This window comes from Oreochromis niloticus, linkage group LG2, assembly GCF_001858045.2.
Source record: "Oreochromis niloticus isolate F11D_XX linkage group LG2, O_niloticus_UMD_NMBU, whole genome shotgun sequence".
NCBI classification, from domain to species: Eukaryota; Metazoa; Chordata; class Actinopteri; order Cichliformes; family Cichlidae; genus Oreochromis; species Oreochromis niloticus.
Window position 1 is genome coordinate 19,156,230 of NC_031966.2, and position 22,470 is coordinate 19,178,699.

At 38.5% G+C, this 22,470-nt stretch overlaps 1 protein-coding gene across 6 annotated transcripts in view; it reads left to right on the plus strand.

The window, feature by feature from the left end:
- Positions 1–22,470, plus strand: part of drp2 (dystrophin related protein 2) — a 168,354-nt gene that overhangs the window by 101,123 nt on the left and 44,761 nt on the right. For all 6 annotated transcript variants that reach the window (XM_019364752.2, XM_013271340.3, XM_005467432.4 and 3 more), the window contains 3 exons: positions 12,597–12,753; positions 20,903–21,023; positions 21,587–21,698. In XM_019364752.2, the coding sequence (XP_019220297.1) occupies positions 12,597–12,753; positions 20,903–21,023; positions 21,587–21,698 (390 nt within the window). The remainder of the gene's footprint in view (positions 1–12,596; positions 12,754–20,902; positions 21,024–21,586; positions 21,699–22,470) is intronic.

Sequence of the window (22,470 nt, forward strand, 5' to 3'; positions counted from 1 at the left end):
ATTGGGAGAACCACTGTCTTTGGGAGTTACAAGACAATGAGGGATTTGGATGTGTATTTATTTATTCTTACATTAGCCCTGGTTACATTCATTCTCCCATAGTCAGAGCTGCTTTGGGGTCAAATGTGGATCACTGAGCTAAAGATTTTTCTATTACATGATTGTTGTAATTCTAGCAATTGGATACAAATTTTAAATATAGCTCAGAATTTAGGTACTCATAAAGTAGTTACTGTTTCCTACTGGAGTGCAAATGGATAAAAACCATTAATATTGGAAATAAGAGTTTTTAAGAGGCTTTTTAGAGGAGAGAAGAAATGAATTATGGTGTAGTCAAAGCAATAAAATGAGATATGTCTATTCACTCTTTAATTCAACGAAAGAATAATGTTTTGGTCATCTCTTTTCCATCTCTTTTCCTTTTGCTATGTATTGTCACCAGTCATATCAGCGGATGAATCCCATCCACTATAGTATAATAACTGCGTGCTTTTTGGAGGACTTGCCATATGAGCAGTGGAAATCTAGATATTTGATATTCAACTGCAGTACTATGTTTTAATTTAGCAGTGAAGGAAGCATTTAGATCTGTGTGATCTTTTAGGTGTCTGTGGCTCAGGAGGTTGCACAGGATTTGTACTAATCGGAAGGTTGGTGGTCACATCCCTGGTTGCTGCAGTCTGCATGTCAAAGTGTCCTTGGGCAAGATACTGAACCCCAAGTCGCTGTCAAATGAGCTCATCATAGTGTGAATGTTTGATAGAAAGCACTTGGGCATAGAAAAATTGCTTGTATATGAATTGATGAATGAAAAATGTTGTATAAAGTGCTTTGAGTGCTTGACTAGAGTAAAAAAGTGCTATATAGGAACCAGTCTATTTAAACATTTACTTTAAAACTTCAAGTACAACTAAACATGAATGGATGCATATGAGAATATTTTCGAATGTTGGATACATGTCTTACTGTCATTGACCACAATTATTGTGGGTGCTCTTACTCTTCGTGTAACATTCAAATGACCATCTTGATGTTGTCCACTGTAAGTACAATAAGTAAGTCAGCTGATTCTAGGTGTCACCAAAACATAACAAGTGTGGCTTGTATTTTAAACCATATCACCTCTCTGTAGTGTTTTTCTTCTTCTTCCTTATGCATCTAGTTTAAGCTTTGTTGTTGGGCACAACCATTTGTTTAAAACAATGAATTACCTCATATTTTAGCTTCTAAAGGATTAAAAAAATGAACATACACCAAGCATTCATTTAGTTTGTCATTTACCTTGCTTAGTGATAAATAAAAAGCTGTTAGTTCAGTAAGTTTCACTGTATGATCTAATTTTTCTTTCTTTTGTCATCTTACACTGCATTGAGTACTGTGATGAATTAGCACTCAGTAGTACCAGGAAAAAATAAGGGTGTTGCATTACTGTAACAACTAGAAACCATGAGCTATCCTAGCAAGTGCATTGTTTGGTTTAAAATGTACTTGTGTAATGTACTGCTTTGATGTATTAAAGTATAATAGTAATAGTATTTGCTTTAAATGTACATACCGGTTTTGACTCTTTATCATCATTTAAAAGTTCTGGAAATTGCAAAGAGAGGCAAGTGACAGTGACAGAGCAGGTATCTTCTACACTCTTTAGGAATATGAAAATATGGAAATAGAGGGCAGCTGAGTACAGTAAAGTCTCTGTCATGTTCAAGAAACCAATTTGAGATGGTAGATTAGTAGCTTCTGAAGTACTCATACCAACCAGTCTGTGTACAACCATGCCATGCCAAAGTCACTTATATAAATTTCTTTCCCATCCAACGTAAACAGATACAATATCATCATGACTAAATATATTGAGTTCCTGCCATGTGATTGGCTAAAGATATTTGGATATTAATGAAGTAGCCGGTGAGTGTGTATGACAGTTGTAATGTTCCACATATTGGGCACTTTTAAAGAAGTCCTACCTTCCCAAAACACTGAAAAACAAACAAAACCTTAATAAACACGCAGTTTCTCATAACAAAAGGTATGAGAAACAAAAATAAATTCTTCTAGTGTCCCTGCAGCAGCAGGACAATATTAGTAAAAATTATTATAATGATTATTATTATTTGCTGAAGGAGGTGTTTATTTAAGTGGCTTTGTCATACCAGCTTTTTTGATATGGCTCTGCAGCTTCCCAAACCTTATTAGTCTGGTTCAGCAGTCATACACTGACTGCACAGTGCTTTAGCGAGGCAGTGTGATGAATGGTTGATGACTACCCCCTCTTCAGTCCTACTCTTAGAATGTTTTTAAAGCAGCTAATGTAGCTGTTTAAATCTCTGAGTATTGAAAGTTCCACAATTTGCTACTTTATTAAAATATGTTAACAGCTCCCCACTTCTGTCAGCTTCTTGTTCTGCTTGCTCTCCAAAAACAAGCTATCTATAATGAATGAAAGGGGAAGTAGTGATATTTAGGCAATGCAACTAACCAACAAAGGACGGATCCACTCTGGAGTCCCAGCAGTTCTCCATGTGGCTTATCATTAAAATGTAACAGATTAAAAACAGGAAGAAAAAAATTCCACAAAGTCTCATAAGCATAAAATAGTGATAAGTATGCTGATCCATGTCTGGATGAATGAACATAAACACATTAACTTACACACTCAATAAAACAAAATAATGTTTCTGATGGAAAACATCTGCTGTGCAGGCTCACACCAATATCCACACAATAAATCTGGAAAATATATCACTGGTTTTCCTTATTGTCTCGACACATACACTGAACATATACACTCAGGTTTTAAAGAGGAGTGGGATTGTGTGACCGTTTCAGCAGTGATCTGTCGTGCTTCTTATTTGTCATCTTTTATTTCTTTCAAGTGTCTCAGCTTCTCCTAACACCTTTTACACCTTCCCTACTCTGCGCTGTGCTAATGATACATCCTGGGTATCTGCTGGGGGGAAAAAGGAAAATGTTTCCTTATTTGTATTCATATGTGCCCACTCAACCCTTGTCTGTATATCCATGTCTGTGCATTTGCATTTGCATTGAAATTCCGCCCGGTTTTCATTCACATCTTTACGTACCAGTGCAATGTCAAATTGCTCTCTGTAATATGCGAACCATTATAGCAAGATACATTTATAATATCATATCTTTGTCTACTGGACATATTGTAGGCATCTAGCAGAACCCTCTGAGACTATATTGACATATTGTATTATAATTATGATGTGGAAATGTGCATGATTCATATAGGACATTCTGAATGTAGATAATTATAGCAGTGAGTCACTGATTAAGACAGTTTAGTTTCTGTTCTTAAAGGTAAAGAAGGAAAAAAAGTAGAGAAAACTATCTTCTTTGTTGAAATAACCAAATAGATTGCTTTATATGTCTAAATATTCCTCAAGTTGAGAATTGCTACTAAGGAACAGCGTCAGTATTTTTGGTTTCTATTCTTTTTTTATTAATGTTTGTTTTGTCACTCAGAGCTCGAAGCATGCACAGTTTCCTCTATTAACTCATGCCGCTGTGAGGAATTTGTTACAGGAATTTATTCCCCATGGCTGTTATATTTTTTTATATATTCAAATGCATACAGTATTTCCAATTGTGGAAAATGGCTTCAGTAGGTGCTCTGCTCATGTCACTCGTCACGTATGTTCCCCACAAACATCAGTAAGATTGCTCTTGGAAGAAATCCTTTAGGCTAGGCATCAGTAAAACTCCTCCGCCACAGGAGAAGTCTCTGAATGCATCACACATGACACGATCTACCCCTACAGAGCACAAAATCAAAAAGGGAAAGAGGAGGGAGAAGCTTGGGAAAAGCTGGTAAATACGAACATGCTGTTCGCAGTGTACTTTTATGACACCATATAATTTATTGATATTGACAGTCAAAACTTTGAATTACCTACTGTTGTGATTTTAAAATGCTTTGCAGTGTGAGAAAGTTATTTTTGTGCACAAAATTTGCTCTATGCCAGTATGGTAATCCAGCTCCAAAGATTTTGGTCTATGGATTACACTGGGATATGTGTGGTGCACATGTGTGTCTCTATATAGTTCAAAAAAATATATGGAGACACACTAGTTCTTATTTGTTTACATAAAATAACAACTAGTGTGTCTCCATATGGAATAAGTCTTTTTATCCAAATTTTCCCAAAGGGTTTTTTAACACAACATTGTCAGCGGGCTGCGTCTGTGATCCAGCATTTTGAGTTTATTTTGTATTTTTGATTGTTAAATTGAAATCATGTGAAGTTCTTCTGTTATTATTTTAGTTAAGGTTTAGTTGAGTTTTGGTCCAGTTATGTTTCTTCTATGTCTCCTTGTTTGTGTCTTTTGTGTCTCCCCATGTATTTCATGTCTGCGAGTTGCATGTTCTTGTTGCATGCTCGTGTTGTCTTGTTGTTCCTGTTTTATTGTGAAGAGTCTGGTGTTCCATGTTCAGTGTGTTTAGTTGTGCTTCCCCTGTGGCGTTCAAGTTCATTTGTGTCAGGTGTTTTCCCCAGATGTTCTCATTTCCCTCATTACCCTCCTGTGTATTTAAGTCATCTGTCTCCCTTTGTTTATTGTCGGTTTGTCTGTTTTTCTCCCTCTATGTCACGTCAGATCTCTCATGATTCTGTTCATGTTCAGGTCTTCTCGTCACAGTTTCTTGCATGCACCTGCTCAGGTTCATGTTCATGTTTCCCTTGTCATAGTTGTCATAGTCATTCCTAGTTATTTCCAGTTTAGGTTTTAGTTCTCGCTCCTGTTCGCCTTGCTTTGCTTTTGTGTTCATGTTTTTACAGCCAAATAAATGGCTCCCTTTTGGTTTAAACTTCACTGCCATCTCTCCCTTGTCTGCTTTGTGGGTCCACACTGCAAATATACCAGCTGCTCAGCCGTGACAGATGTTTTCAACAAATAATTTGTAAACATGCTAATTTTATTTTTACTAAAAAGCACAAATTGTATATTGTATTTTCATAGAATAACATTGTTTTTCCAGAAAAAAACAAAATTTAACAGCGTTAATATTATTCGCCCCCTGAAAAAACAATATACTTTAACTTCATTTAGTTTAAAGCTAGTAAAATCAAGATAAAGCTTAGGGTTATCTTCCAATTTATACACAGTCTAAAAACTTCAAGGATTTGAGCCTTCACCTGAAAAAGCATCGTGCTCAAAATAAAACAATTGTCAGATTTAGAGAGCTATGGGTTTTAGGACTCAAGGCAAAACAGAAAAAAGGCAAGAAGTAGTTGAAATCACTTTATTCAGTCAAACTATTTACATGACAAAACCTACAGCGAACACTGGTAACTAAGGTGTACCTGGACAAAAGGGCAAATCTTTTACTAAACAGGAATCTTCCTAACTGGGGTGAGAGACGGGACAGAGGAGCAGAGACTGGTATAAGGGTAGGGTGAATCTGCAAGAGAGGAGAAGGTGGTTAGACAGGGCAGAAAATCCTTGGAACAAAATAATAATGGAAAAAACCTTACTTTGAATCCAAGCTAGTTGGAAAAGGGAGGAGGTAGTGGAAGAGGAAGTGGTCCAAAAAGAGGCTGACTGTAGGCAGGCAGGCAGGTGAACTAGGAGCACTTCGAAAGCAGTGAATTGTGATCCAAGGCAGCAGGAAATAAGAAGCGTCCTCATGTAAGTGCACATGAGACTAACGACAGTTGATTGCATCTGATGATTTGCAGGAGATCCCAAAAGGAGAGACAACCTCTAGCTCCACCTCAACAGGTGGGGGATAATAGCTGCTGTCCAAAAACAAACTGCAAACTCACAGAACCAGGCCTCATATGAAAATAAATCAGTTTAGGCTTGAGGAAAATAAATGCTGATGCTCACAAAGCAGGAGATGGATATACAAAGTTATCACAGCATTTCTAAGTGTCAAGAACTGGAGTGAGAACGTCATCAAGAAATTCATAGAGAGTCACAAAGTACAGAACAGAGAAGTCTGGCAGAGAAAGAAAGCAAAAGATTTCAAAGACTCTGGAGTGAGAGATGTGTCTAAAGACCCCAGAACAACTGCCAAGACACTCGTGGATGCCTTAGCCAAGTTGGAAACTGTGGTCTCAAAGAAGACAATCACTAGAATCGTGCACAGTAATAGATTGTGAGGTTACAGACCAAGAAAAACTATAAATTTTTGCAGAACAGACAATTCAAGATAGACTGGAGAAAGATTGTGCATACTGGAAGTGAGTTCTGTATTCAGATGAGACTAAACTAAAGCTCTTTGGCCACAGAGATGCTGCTTATGGCTGAAGAAAGAGAGGAGAGGCACATAACCCAAAGAAGAATGTCTCAACAGTGAAACATGGCGGTGGGAGTATTATGCTTTGGGATGCTTCAATGCAACTAGAACTGGGAATCTCATCAAAGTGCAAAGAAGGATGAAGAAAGAAGCTTATGTGAAGATTTTAGAAGAAAACCTCCAGCAGTCAGCAGACAACTGTTATCAAGCAAAAAGAATATAGAATTGACTATTAGCATCAGGAGGGGCTAATAACTTTGACTCTGGCAGGAAATATTTTTTTAAAAATACTTAAAATGTGCACTTTTCTGAGGAAAGACAATTGGACTGCAGTTGGAAGCGAGAAGACTTAGACTTAGACTTAGAGACTTAGAGCTTTTTATTGTCATTGTGCAGTTTCTTGCACAGCGAAATTGGGTAGCTGGACCACAAAGGTGCTAAAGTAAGAAAAAGAGAAACCAATATACATCGAAGGTGGAAAATAAATAAATAAATAAATAGAATAAAATAAAAAGCAGTGTATATATATACATGTGTGAGTGGAACTATATACATGGTGTATGTGTAGGAAACATTGAAACAGACTGGGACCAAAATAATTGCACTTGAGCCAAAAATATTGCACAGAAAAATGGAAAGACTGAGATATTGGACATAGATGATCAACAGCAGTGTCAGGGTGGATGTGTTGGGGAAGTCTTTACACACTCTTACTTTCCATTAATAGTTCTGACAGCCCACGGGAAGAAGCTGTTCTTTAGTCTGTTGGTTTTGCACCTGATGGATCTGAGCCTTTTTCCAGAGGGCAGGATGTTGAAGAGGTGATGGTTAGGATGGAGGTGGTCCTTTATAATTGCCCTGGCTCTGGAGAGACATCTTGAGCTGGCAATTAAGTCCAGGGAGGGGAATGGACAGCTGATCACCTTCTCTGCAGTTCTGATGATCCTCTGTAGTCTCTTCTTGTCAGCTGTTGTGCAACCAGCGTACCACACAGGGATGGCGTGCACCAGCACACTCTCGATAGTGGCATGGTAGAAGGACACTAGGAGTTCAGTCTGCAGCCTGTTCCATCTCAGAACCCTCAAGAAATGGAGGCGCTGCTGGGCTTTCTTTACTAGGGCTGATGTGTTTGTGGACCAGGATAGGTCCTCGGATATGTGGGTGCCGAGGAACTTAAAGGAGGACAGTAGAAGTAGTTGAAGAGCAAGAAAGTAGTTTCTGCTCCAACAGGAGGAAAATTAATTTAAAATTTTAGCAACGGACAATTAGAGGTGTGTTCAAGTCCAGTTTTATACTAATGATATGAAAGAGCCCCAGCTGTTTATTACTACTTCTTGAATTACTTATCCAAATGTTGTGGTGTCTTTTATCTGAACATTTTATTTTTCATTGATTTCTTATAGTTGTGTTTTGGCTTTTCATTCCACAAAGACACCATAAAGATTGCAAAAATAAACATGCAAAAAAACAAAGAAACCATAAGTTCTAGTTGGTTATTTTAGTGATCCTTCTCATCTTTCTTGACCAGGTCATAAATTTATATTTTGCTAATGTGACAGACTGATCCACTTACCAGCCAAAGGTTTGTGTAGTTAGATGTGTGGGACTGAAACATGCAAAGACTCAAATTTTTTCACATTTTTGGCAGCAAAATGAAAGTATCCAAAGTAAGACTTGGTTCGTTTGTGGAAAGCTTTCTAATGTGCTGATTATCTACAACATTTAATTATGGCAGAGTGGGTTGAAAACAAAAAGAAGGTTAATCTTTTATTTTATGAAGGTAAAAACAATCAAATTGAGTATAAAGCAGAATTCAAAACCAAAAGGAGATTTGGGGAAAAAGATAATTCTTTATACATAATTGAACAAAAATGCAGTGGTTGTGTCAACAGGGCTCATCACATTGGCAGCTCTCTTGCAATGTCTTTGCAATTGAGAAAGAATGAGATGAGGGGGCTGTGCTCAAAGCTTCTCTGGGCCCCGAGGCAACACGCTAGCACGCTACTCTCTTCTAAATCAGGAGAAACACTGAGCATATCCTCCTATGCATGAATTAATCATCGAACCAAGCACTATGTTTCTCTCTGTAATCTTTCTCACTGATTAGGGAATTGGAGTTGTGTTTGACCATATTATTTACTTTAGATGTTAAATCTCAAGAAATATCGACACACACCATTAATTTTCATGTAACACATTATTTCACCTGGGAGAACACTGACTTACACTAAAAAGTTAACCAAGGAGCAATGCAATCTTATATTTACACCCAGAACATTGTGATTGGGATTCTTCTCCAGAGCTACCACAGCGATGAGCTGATAATGATTCAGTGTCGTTTTCAAGGACACGGGGATGTTGATTGTTACCTCAGCTGCTGCAGCAAAAATCTGTTTATTCATATTCACAACAAAGATCAGTCTCTCTAATGTTGGGTGGCATATTTTATCTCTTATGAATCCTTCGCATGACGCTAATCCAGGAAATGAAAAGGTCTGCAGTCTTCACTATGACAGTATCTGGTATTTTGAGTACCGGTCTCAATTCAGACCAGACTATCTCATCATGTGTGCTCGTGCAACTGGCTGCCTTTCAATCATTAGACTGTTGTTTGTGATGCCAGCAGATGACTCTGTACGTTGAGCGTGTGCCGTGTCAAGGGCAGACACAGGAAGCAGTCTGCCATGCACTCAAGCATTGCCATTAGCCCATTTGTATTGATTATTTCTGGCATTGCCATCAAGCCTGTTGGCTATTTTTGAGCAGCTTCAGACAGAGGCACAGATACAGGCCTATGCACAGCACAAACACGAACAGACCCAGAAAATGTTTTTGTTTTTGGTTAATTTTCTCCTTTTGTTCTTCAGTGTGAAAAAAAAGTTTTCTCTGCGCAATCCTGTAGGAAACTAGGTGCACGCCTACTGCTTCCTTAGGAATATAGAGGGTACTACTACTGGCAGCCAGATGCTACTAAGGGAAAAAGTGACCACTTCTGCAAAAGCAGACGTTTTAGGCAGTTTGCTGGTCTCAGCCATTTAGGTGTGTGTTGATAGAATGCCGCAATCTTCCCAGGAGTAGACATCTCAACAAAAGCTTTCCCCACATGCAGTGCTCAGACAAATTACAAACAAAAGAAAACAAATGAGCAAATACCAAACACCGCATATCACCACAAAGATGCCATATCATCTATCAAAACCTAGACTGAATAAGTTTAAATAAAGTAAGAAGAGCTCACCCACCAAACCTCCTCCTCTTTTGGTCCTTTCTTCACTCTTTTTGGACACATACAGGCAAAATCCCTGGCATCCCCTTATCCAGTGCAGCAGAGGCTGACCCATAAAAAAACCTAAATGAATATCATGATGTTTCCAGTTGAGATAAAATAACTTCAGTCAGCCTCACATACTGGCAAACCTTAAGCCTGGCCTCCCTGTAGCTTAGCAGGGCAGGAGTTGTTCTTGGCAGCCCTCACCATGTGACAGCGATTACATTCCAGCACAGCGCTCTATTTGTTTCACCCTCGGTGTGTGTAATGGAAGCAGCAGTGATCAGCGAATGCGCTCTGAGCTGTGTACGTGCGTGTTTCTTCGTGCCTGTTCTGATTGCTTGTGTGAATGTCGAAGCATTTTGAAGCTTCTCTGCAAACGTGCCAGGGTCATCTTTTGATGGATGACCTTACTTAGATATATCCGAGGCCCTGGTTTGCTCTTACTTGAAACAGAAAACTCATTCTATTCATGCTGAGTGATTGTATGTGTGTGTGTCCTCACGCCTGTTATGGACTGACAGCCTCTTCGTCAGGGGCCATGGAAAAACAGTTCCTCTCTGATTCAATTACCACAGCGAGTACAGCTGGAGGGGCAACAAGAGGCTAGGGGACATCATGGTCTGGTTCACACAGGTTTTCTGACACAGGGTTGAACAAAGAGGCCTATCAGCTCTGAAACGTGAACTTACAAGCTTGATTTCACCTTTCCGTCTTTTTCTCCTTAAAGTCTCGAAGCTTTCCCCACACGCACTTTCTGAAACTGCCATCCCTGACGTGATACCTAATCCCTTATGTGTCAGAGCCCATCTATGCTGAATTCAATTTGTATAATATTACCTTACAGTCCTTTTTTCACTCAGTAATATGGAATTGGCGATGGTGGCATGCTGTTGGTTCAGGTTGAAAGATAATAGATAAGCATTTGCTTAAACTCCATTTAGCAGCATGTAATTAACTAACCTTGTGTCTTGCAGAATTTCATCTCTGGTGGTATTCTATTTGATTCCAGCTAAAATCTTAAAGATTTTGCTTTGATTTCACATAAACTGTCATCTGAATCAAGTTAGATTTTTGCAAAGTCCTCTCTCATTTACAGATGTGAGCAGTAACACGTCTTTTTCACTCTTGCTTTCGCTCCCACTCATCATCTTTGATGTGACAGTGCTGGCAAATTGTGATGTGCAGGAATAATGATATTTGAGTGCTGGCTTCTGGTGTGTAATTGAAACACGAGGAAGCTTTCACATTGCCCCCACACTGCCGGTGCCAGCTGTGCTACAAAAGCAGTACTTCCCTCAGATATCTCTTATGCTGCTGGCAGGTGGCGAACAGATAACTTCCCTCTGTCATGTGAACCTAGTTCACTTCAGCAAACCTGGAAAACGCTGTCATCTACAACTCTGTGCCTCTCACCTTGCACCGCTACCATGTGGCATTCTATATAAAAGACATTGCATGCATCTTTGATTAAAAGAAACGTAATAGTCCAGTATTGCATCTCATTTTGCAGCAGTTACAGCATTTGCAGATTTACCATAAAATCTTAAGTCATTTTTGACACAGTAAGTCTTCTCTGATTTCAGACAAAAGTAGACCAAAAGAAAGTAGCTTCTATTTAGAACCTTGTTCCAATTTTACTGATTCTAAATACTGAAAAAGTGTTGCCATCAACTTTTTGTAACACATAAATAAAAAAAAACCCTGATATGCATTTGCTTCATAGGTTGAAAGACTGCAAAAAAGAAAAAAAGTATTTATAATTAGCAAATATAATAAAGAAAATGTAGCATTGTACTGTCATTTCATTTCACCGTCACCCTGTCCATGGATCCAGTAATGCTGTCATTGTACTTGAAATTAAGGCTTTCACTTATACAGATTTTTTTTGTGTTCATGTTGGAAATACAGTGTTACATATAGTGCTACTCTATACTCAATCATATGTGTCTACCAATATGTTTAAAGGCTCTTTTCTTGCTTATAAACACTTAAAAGGTGCTAAAAGTATTTTAACTCTGCATTTTTATGTCCATGTTTTCCTGGTAGCAGTCTTTCCTCCTAGCAGTACTTTTGCAGGCAAGATGCTTCACACCTTGGCATATTGTTGCTACCTCTGTGTATAAGTTGTCTTTTAAATTATCACATGCTATCCCTCTCTAGCTTAGATAACCAGACATTACCATCTGAAGCTTACTTCAGAATTGATAAACCCAAGCTGTTAAAAAAAAGATGCTCGTGTTAGATCTTTAGATTATGTAAAGGTATGTTGTCTGAGCTTGTTTTAGAATTAAATATGTTTTTGACTTATTCATCATCTAAACACAGTTTTGACTCTTCTTCTAGAATAAAAATTAAAGATAGAGGAACACATTTGTGGGAACATTCTTTGACCTTTTTGAACCTGTCCGCTTCACACCAAACCAGACTGAGTGCCATTTAAGACCTACCATTTAGTTCTTTTATTCAAATGTTAGTGGGTTGTTATCTTGCTGTAGGATGTACGCCTGACCAACCAGTCTGTCTTCCTTTATTACTTGCCCTTTGCTCACCATTCTCGTAGCTATAAAAAGTACTTCCTGCAGTATTGTCCTAATAATGTATTCCATCTGGTAGGAACAACAAAGTAATCAGCATAAATTGGGCCATCTGTTGGAATTGTTCAAAAATCTTTTAAGGATTAATTCATATCACTGCTGCAGAAAAGCTACAATTTTCTTTATCCCTGAAAAAGCAAATTTCTCATGAAATATATTTTCATTTCACCTTGGACAGTGTGCTACTTACGTTTAGACTCTTAAGGTTGGACTTCAAATGGAAAAATACCCGGGTGACTACTGGAAAAATAACATGGCATGCAGTTGATAATAAGAGTCATTACTGAATTGCAAGTTCAAGCGACGCTGCTAATGAATGGTTTAGACGTTATCTAAGAAAACATGTAAACATGTTGCTATTGTGGAAAATAGGCTGCAGTGACCAAATGTCATCTGCAGCATTTGGTTGGTGAGTTGGAAAATCCTACTGTTTGCTAAAGCAATGTGTTGCTGTGTGTGCTGGCAGGGTGCGGCTAGAGGCTTTCTCCGACAACAGCGGGAAACTGCAGCTCTCCCTGCAGGAGATCATAGAATGGCTGACGGCCAAGGACGAGGAGCTGTCGGAGCAGCTGCCCATAGGAGGTGATGTGGGAGCTGTCCAGCACCAGAGGGAGTTCCACCAGGTAATGTGGATAATACCTTTTCAGTACACATTTTACAAGTAAGAAGATGTGATTATTCTCAAAAGGGAAATTAGACACACAGCTTATTCATACTGAAAAATTAGCCAAAGAAAAGCATATACGTATATAAAATACAACAGAAACTAAAATGCATAAATGGATTCTTTGATTATATGTGATGTAGGGGATAAGATTCTTGCTATATTAAAGGATTTTCTTCTCAATTTTAAAAGCCATATATCTATGTCCGTATTAGACAATATGAAATTATACTGGGGCCATGCTCAGGGTCATGTGCTGATAGTTCATTAACCAAAAAGTCTCCATGTTGAGGTTTCCTCGTGTAGAACACTAAACCCCCCAAATGCCCCTGTTGTGTCATGAGTATGGATAAATCCCTTTGATCAGTATAAAGTCTAGAAAACACCTAAATAAATGCAGCCCATTTACCTGTGTGATGTGTGGTTTTTGAGGCAGTGTTTGCACTTTTTTCTTTTACTTGATAAAAGCTAAAATAGTCCAGATTTGAATCAGGGGAATATTCTGGATTTTAATCTTCAGCAGAGCAGTAATAAAAGCACAAGGATAAGAACAGCATGCTTGGAGTTTGCAGATAACAAGTCTCTATTCTGCCAGCTTTTGCAGATATCCAAGATATCGATCAAACCTGCATCTATTGTCCAGTTTGAATCAATACTAGATAACTGAAACTTTCTCCAAGTTTAGCTGTCGTTGATACTATTGATGGAGGCATTGATGGAGCACACTGCAGGGTGTTAGGATCTCCAAAAGACAGTTGGTGAATACATAAAGAAACTGGTTTACTAACTAAATGAAATAATAATGAAAGAAATTCAAACTTTGAAACCCTCCAATCAAATGCCAGCTATACCAGCTCACTTTTTTTGGTTCACTCAGGAACAGCTTAAACAAACTGCTCCAACTAACCAGGTTCATCTAAGGAATGAACCTGCTCTTTTTCAACTGGACTGAACCACAGCCGCAACTACTATGTTTTTTTTAACACACAAATGATATATGATTCCTGACATCCACACATATGTATGTGAAACAAGTAAAAGTACCTAATTATAATATTTTTAAAGCTGGAACCTTTACATTTTTGATGTTGTTGCTTAAAAATCAAACTAAGATGGTTAATTAATTACATAGATTGAACAATAGAGCTCAAGCTATTTAGAGGATTTGTGATTTGTGTTTGGATATTTTTTGTCCATCTTTAAGTCATGTTCACAATTCCAGATCACAAATCACATCCTGGGCTGGGATTCAGGGGATTAATTGTAGCAGGACAAAGCGCTGCACAGTAAAACCACGATTTTAAAAGATTTTAGAGACTTTTGGGCAAATAAACAGATTCATTAACACTGAGCCACCTAAGGATTAGGCCTCATTCTTTGTAGGTTATGTGTACCACTTAATGGTGATGTGTTTGTTGAATAAAAGCAACAAACAAGCATTACCAGTTTAAAGCTGATGGAATTGGTAGCTAATTTAAGTTTTCTTTTTGTCAGTAACAAAGTTTAAGGCTTTAGGGAACTTTGGTTAGAGCTGCTGGCAGTGACAACATGTCGTCCTCTCAGATAATTCTCTCACGGTTCAGTGATTTGAACTGGCCTGTAAATCTTTCAAGGTCTTGTGTGGAAAGAGGAACAAAAAAACCCAGGAGCTAACAGAATTATACCTAAGTGATCAATTGAACAAGTCAGTTTAGACCAGTGAATGTTTTCATACTTGTACTGAATGTAAAGATGCTCATAATTTAACTTAAACTATTGGCTGAAAACTGATTCTGCAGGACTCAGGAGCTCTTGTGACAGGAGTTAAGCTAATCAGAGTGCAGTATGATTATCTACATATAAGCTTAATTTATTTTGTATAGCTTTACATCTTCCTAGGTCATGTACAGTGTCTGTCCAGCTATTTTTGTTCATATATATATATTATATATATACTATTTCCTCCTCAGAAGGGAAATTAAAAATGATATAAGAAGTTATCCAGCAATGTACAATGATCTCTCCCTTTAAAAGAGTCTATTCTTACAGAGGAGTGAAAAAAAGGACCACTTCCAAAGAACTGTGGCTGAGATCTCATTAGCCATGTCTTCTCAAGTCTCTTACCCATCTTCATCACCCTCTAAAGACACATGGGAATGAGGTGCTTTTATCTAATTGGCTTCTCCATTTCTCTTTTAGGGCCCCGCACACCCACATAGTGGTCTTTTTCAAGGAAGAAGTTAGGTTGGTTATAGGTTAGGTTATGATGAGAGGTTGTCAAAGTTAGTCCACCATAGAACTTTGCAGCAAAACTAGGAGAAGTGGTGTTTTAATCAATCAGTGTTCAGACCTGATAACAGCATTCAGAATGGGAAGTCTGATTCATACATTGAGAATTCAATTACTTCCAAGAAATTTGTGCTATCATTAGATTTTCCCACAGTAGTGAGGTAAATCTGCCCAAATTTGTGTGTGACTTTAATGAGCAGTCATCCAGTGACTTAAAACCCTAAAAATGTAAATTTTCTCAGTTTTCCATAAACGTGCTGGCGCTCACTGCCCTGTGTGTGTCTGTTTCACACAGCAACAGTTAACATGTGCCAGTGTATATCCTTGCCTCACCCTGCACAAAGGTTATCACTCTTAGATGTATATGCAGTTATTTAAAACACAGCATTATACATCTACATTTAGGTTTCTGTCAGGTTGTCACACTGTCATTTATGTTACTTAATTATCCATAATTGGAAAGCTAGGTCTGTAATTATAGTGCATTAGATTTACCACTAACTGTATTTCTCTTAACCAACAAAGTTTTAACTGTGATGCTGATCAAAGACAACCTTCCAACATATAAGTGGCGATTAAATATATTATTTAGAAAATACATCAAAAGGAAGAGTAATTTCACATGCATTAAATCTCTTTCAGCTCAGGGTTGCAGAGGGTGATGGACCCACTTGACTTTGGGCGAGAGGCAGGGTATTACCAGGACAACGCATCACAACATCACAGATCTAAAACAGAGATTATTAAAAGTTTAAGTTGCTGCACGTTATCACACCTGCAATAACTTAAAATCATCAGTTAACATAACACATGTGGTATGTCTTTGAGTGCATATGCATTTCATGTTTGATGGTGTCAGCATAAAAAGGTACTCCCCCATAATATCTTAACAGCTGATTTGGACTACAAACTAATCAAGTATAATAAGTTGAATTTCTGTGCACGGTGTTTAGACTACATTGTTGCCATGCTTACCATACATGCATCCAGTTTCCAGGCTCTATTACATCAGACTTGTTCGATTTAACAAGCCAGCATAATGAGTGCAAGTTTCAATATTTTGTCAGTGAATTTTTATTGAAGAGATCAAAAGAAAAAATGGATTTCCTGTGTGTTAATGATACCCACTGGTGGCACAACCATAGAAATCCCAGGATGTCTTTAAGGGAGGGAAATCTTTCAACTGAAATCTTTTTAATTGACATGTCTTATAGCCCTGTGTGCAGTGTGTTAGTGGAAACTCATAAAGCTGGTACAGACAGGAATTGCCTAGGAGGCAGCTGTCCCTTTCTTTCTCCCAGGCTTTCTATATGTGTGTGTGTGTTACAGATAGACATCCTGTTTAACAATCTCTTCAAACAAAAAGCAGAATCTGATGCAGTTATTCAATCATCCATCGTTTTAGAACAAAATGATTTTGATTATTATTTAAATAACATAATGCAATCAAATATCAAGGCTGTATAATATACTTTAAGGAGTATGTGTGGAGGATATAAAACCATTCATTTTTACTCTCTTCGGATTTCTTTATGATAGCAAGTATTTGGAAAAACATCAACTATGATTTCCTGGATATTTTTTTTCATTTCCCACTAAATCACCTTAGCCCTTACTCGGCAGTGATATATCTTGTGAAGTGGTAGCGGTGTAGCCACATGCACACATACACGTAGACACGTACAGTAGCCTCCACTCGCACAAACTTGTAATTGGTTCTGTAACTACAGCATAGTTTCCCATTCCACCCCTTTTCCAATTTTCCGTGCTGCCAGTTTGTGCAGAGTGTCTGAAAGGCCACTTGACAGTTATAGGTTTGTGGCTCCTGCTTCACACCACTTCAACTCCCATCTCAACTGGTACACTGTGAAATCAGACTCCCAATTAGCAGGGCGGCAATAACAATAAAAAACAAAAAAACAAAAGACACCTTTAAACTCCACATTTATCTGTGCTATGCTCTCCCCCGGCTTCTCTTCATTCTCTTTTCTCCCTGTGCCTTTTCTTAGTCACTCTTATCTCTATTTTCTCCTACCCCTCGACAGATTTTTATAACCCCAACTGTCTTTTTTTCTCTTTCTTTAATTACTACTTAAATGGGGGTTTATACCCATAAGGAAAATAAAGCTTTTGCATTTTCTCAAACAAATTGCATGTTTATGTGATTTGTAATTAATTCTTATAATTTTGTTACATGAGAAAAAGCTAAAAGGGTCACGTTGGGTTCATGTCTCATGAATAAATCATGAGACATGGGAGATCCATCTCTTATAAGACATACATTACAATATATTACAACATTATAAAATACAACATTTGGCTCTTTTTAGTGTATCCTTACTAGGATGTAATGTACAATTTTTCCTTTCCTCTCCTCTCCTCTCTGCTCCTCTCCTCTCTCCTCAAATGTCCCATTTTCAGCACAGCATGCCTTTATAATCTGTGATGCCTCCGCTTCCCGAGCGTCTGGTCGTTCTAAAACTTTTCCGACAAAGCAGAGAGGGAAATTGCATTTCGGTTTTCTATAGAGAATTAAAGCGTTTTAAGAAATGTGAATTATTGATCTTAAGTGGATTTATTCTGATGTTGTTGTGTGTGAGTGGAGTTCTCACTGTATTACACTTGTGTATGTGTGTCTCTACATCTGCATGAGCCCTGGCTTGGGAGCATATTTGCTGTGTGTATATTTGGGGCAGTGACAGAAGGGTAAGATACGTAGTATGGCTGTGCATGCTTTGGTGTTGGGACGACTGAGCAATTTGACATTGGAAAGGATTTTGTGTGTCTGCAGCAGCTGCAAAAGGAAAATGAAATGAAAATTCATCTACTTCTGTGTTGTCAGAAACACATAGAAAAGGAGCATCCGGGATGAGTAAAGGGAGTCAAAATGTTTAGACCAAGTCAATGAAGTCATTTCCTCCCCCTGACTTTTTCTACACCATGCATTATGTATCTTAATCTGATCTGAAGGCTTCGCTCTTAATGTTCCTTCAACCAAAGATGAAGCCTCTGAGTGTGAAATTTAGCTGGAATTAAAGTTTTAACATGACAGCTGGCTCAGGGAATCCATGGCTCAGCTCCTCTTTGGGCAGCAAAGCAGCTAAAGAGACGACGGAAAGAATAGAGAGCTAGAGAGGATGAAAAGTGGGTAAAGGAAAGGAAGGAGGCGAGGCGAGAATGAAAGGTTAAGGAGGGAATTTGTGCTTGGAGAAAGAGTGTGAGAGAGGAAGGGGAAAAAGACAGAAAGCAGGTTTTCTTCAAGACTGTTGCACTGGGAATCTTATCTCATGCTGCAGCTCCCCGTCGTGCCACACTTTTGCATGTTTGCATAGTGGCGGCCGGTGTTTGCTGGTGTTTCATTTGGGGCTCTCTGTTTCACTCTACTCGCTGCCTGTTATCAGGCCTGCCGGGCTCTGGTGCTGGGGATTTTCATAGACACTGAAACACTGTCACTGCAGTGGCTCACAGCACTGCTAATTCCAGCTAGTAATGTAGATTTTTAGCTGAAAATGTAATCTCTTTATACCGTAAGAGGATTGAGAACATTGGCTTCACCTAAATAAATTACTCTGAAGAGAGGAAATATCCCTGGCATTAATTCTCACACCTGCGCTATGTTTTAAACAGAACAAAGATTAGTGCAGAAGAATGGAGAAGGTTGACACGTTGGCTTTCTTTGAGGCCCCAGGAAGGCTCTGGCTATCTCCTCAGTAATACTGAAGGTGTGTATATGTGTTTGGGCTTCCTTACACACTGAACTCCTTGTCTGTAATTTGCATAGTGAGTACTGTTGAATGTGACCCAGTGGAGCTGAGCTCTTGAGCTAATTGGCTCTTCTGTGCTTGAAGGGCAGATGACCAGTGCACCCAGTAGAGTTGATCTCCTATGCGCCCTGGGCTCTCATCACAAGCAGAGAGCCGTGTAACTTCACTGGAATGTGTGTGTGTGTGTGTGTGTATTTATGTGTGTTTAGTAACCCATGCATTTGAGCAAGTTAATTTTATGTACGCCATTTAGTGTTTCTTAAATAGGTTAGCTAAACAACCTGTGTGGCATGTTATAATCTTTAAGGAAGGTTATGCAATCTCTGAAAGAAAAAAATAAAATATTTATTCTCACCAAGTAAAAAATTCATAGACGTCAAACACACCCTTGCTCTAACCAGTATACTCAGAGGGTTTCTTGCTACATTTTTTACTTGTTCCACTGGTGGTTTCACAGAGAAACTTTCATAAAGTTTAATCTCTAACATCCAGATTTCAGATATGTTTAAATAACTTTGCTCAAAGTTGCCCTGTTATTGAGTATCTTAAGTAAATCCAAATTAATTTAATTTAAAATAATAAATAAATGGAGTCGGTTTTACTGATATTTTGATATTAGGCTTGGGTAGACTTGTCAGCTGGTGATTATTACTATGTAAACTTCTCTCTATTTTGTGGTTTGGGTGATTTTTATGGCATATAAAAGTTGTTTGACTTGCATTAGAAAAATCCTTGGTCTGGTCAGAATGGTAGATTATAGCTGTGTACCTCAACTACTTTTCTATGTTTTCCGTACTTGTGCAGCTTATCTGTCGTGTTTTTGATATTGACAGTTGACTAATCTGAAATTCTCTATATGCCTGTCAGTGGTAGATTTATGCAGTCCTCAACTTGTAAAACTGGAAACATCACCTCATTACATTGTATGCATGAGTTTTTTCACTCAGGTGATCATCAGTCACAGGTTCTTGCTAGGACATGAAAGTATAACATGTATATGTGAGCAGGGACAGCACACACTGAAAGGCACAACCAAGTGACTGAGATAGTGTACAGGAACATTTGTGGTGCATGTGTGTTAGAAGTCCCCAATTCCCAATGGGAGACCATGAAAGTGATTGCGTACAACAGGGCAAAGGTCCTGTGGGACTTCAAGGTCCAGACGGACAAGCAGCTGTTGGCCAGTCAACCAGACATAGAAGTGGTTGACAATGAGAAGAAGACTGCAGTTGTAAGAGACGCAATTGTAGCAACTAGACTGACTACACTGGTTGTATTTCACATCAAAGTGAGAGACATTAGGGTACAAACTGCTGTCATTTACAGCCACAGTAGATTCTCCCTTTTTCTCGTCACACTAGTGAAATAATAATTAATGGCACTGACAACAACACAGTATATTACTGCAAGTGCGGTAAAAGCTTACCAACAACTGTTACACTAAACCAGTGACCTTCTAGCTCCTCGGGTAAAATCTATGAGTGAACATGATGAAAGTGAAAGTAAATTAACAACCATTGTCATCGCTGGATGTTTTTGAGTCATGTTAATTCACTCTGATCACAGTTTAAAGTTTAAGTAAAAACCATTTGCAAACATAGAAAACTGTGATATACCTATAAACCGCTGTCCCCCTGCTGTTTGCTTCCTTTATGCTAGCTCTGCTGATAGCAGCTACTGTCACATGGCAAAGTAAACACAGAACAACATAGACCTGAACTGAATAGAAGAACCATGCATCTGCTCATTGTCTCTGATGCCCAATACCATTGGACCAATGTCCAATCTATCTCTACTTATTACTAAGCCAGGAAAAGTTTGACATTACAACTTCAAAAAAGCAGTTTAATGATTGGTGATTAATATTATTTATCAAATAACTGAAATAATATTTTCTAATTATTATAATATTTCAGTTATTTGGCGATTTATTTTGCATAATTAAGCACTAGAATGCTCTGAGAGTAGACGCAGGTTCAGCTGCGACCATGTCTTCCTCATCGTCCTTTGAGGAAAAAGCCCTTAAGTTTGGAGATAGTTTTCCATTTTTCCATCTCCCTCTCTGTATCCCTGCAGGCATTCATGGAGGATGTCAAGTCCCGTGGGCCATTTATCTACTCTGTCTTGGAGTCTGCCCAGGCATTTCTGGCTCAGCACCCCTTCCAGGAGCCCGAGGAGACCCTGACCGATGGAAAAGGTCTGCTCCCTCCATCGGCTGTGCCAACTGCTGCTCCAGCCAAAATGTCATACTCATACACCCCCTCAGTTGAGTTCCTTTGGTAGGACCCATGCAGGTGAAACGTTCCATTAGTAGTTATTAGCAGTGATCCGTCCTCTCGTGTCACACTGAGTTTAGGGAAAACGTGTGGGTCAGGACCAATTAGCTCTAGTTCACCACCTCTAAAGTACCATCTGCTCAGATCAATAATACAGCATGCTCCTTTGGTTCTCCACGGTCACATCCTCTTTGTAGTGTTTGGCTCTCACCTCTGGCTGTTCATTGAGGGAATACTGTAGCAATCAACCTTACTGTGTTCCCCAACATGAGCTGCCCCCTGCCTTTCTCTTTCCCTGTTTCTATTCATCGAGTTGATATGCCATCCTTCTTAAATCATTACTCTTCTCTTGGCTGACTTCTAACCCCCTGTTCTTCTCTTCACCCTGTTATTTCTCCATATGCTCCCGTTTATTACTTCTTCCTTTGCACCTTTATGCTGTTACCTCTGCATGACCCCATCAAACCTCTTCCATCTTCCACAGAGGTGTCTCCACGCCGGCGGATCTTGAATGTGAGCCGCTCTGTATGGAAGCAGGCGAACGTAGCCAGTGACCTGTGGGAAAAACTGACAGCACGTTGTGTGGACCGCCACAGGTTAGACTCTTTTATTTGTAATATATATATAAACTATCTTGTTCTGATAAAGGGTGGTTTCTGAACTGGTGAAAAGTAACCATACTGGGATTGTTTACTATAATTTATCAGGATTATTTAATTGCGAATTGGAGATACTTGTGCTTTAGTATTCCCACTGGATGGCACCTTCTGCTTCCACCAAAATCCAGGGTAAAATTTACTTTACTGCATTTATCTGACAGCTTGTCGTATTTCAGATATCTAGGAGTTGCTAGAAAATTTACCAAAGATACATTTAGCCTCTGAACTTAGTTCTGTTTAAATAATTGATTAAGCCCCCCAAGAGATTAAAGAAAGATTAGAGGAATTCAAGATAGTGTAGTAGAACTGTTTTGTTTTTGTTTTTTTGGCTTGATCTTTACCAGATACAGTAGTAAAAGCCTTCTTACACATTCCATAATTCAATCAATATAATGTTGCTCACACTGGCCAGTTTTCAGTATGATGAGCACATTTTGCTGATAATTCATATATATTTCTATTCAAGTACGCTGTAGATTTACTGGGTTATTCTTCGTCCTTTCATTTATTCCACCACTGGGACTCTGTACTCTTTGTCTGTCATAATTTTTAATCAAGTTGAGTACAAGGAAAATTATTTTTAGATCTTTCTTCAGAATACAATTATTTGTGTCCTCTGCAGGCCTTGCCAATACAATTTTAGTGATTAGTGTTTTTAAATTAAACTAGTAATGATAAAACATCAGTGAATAAAACAAATTCTATGGTC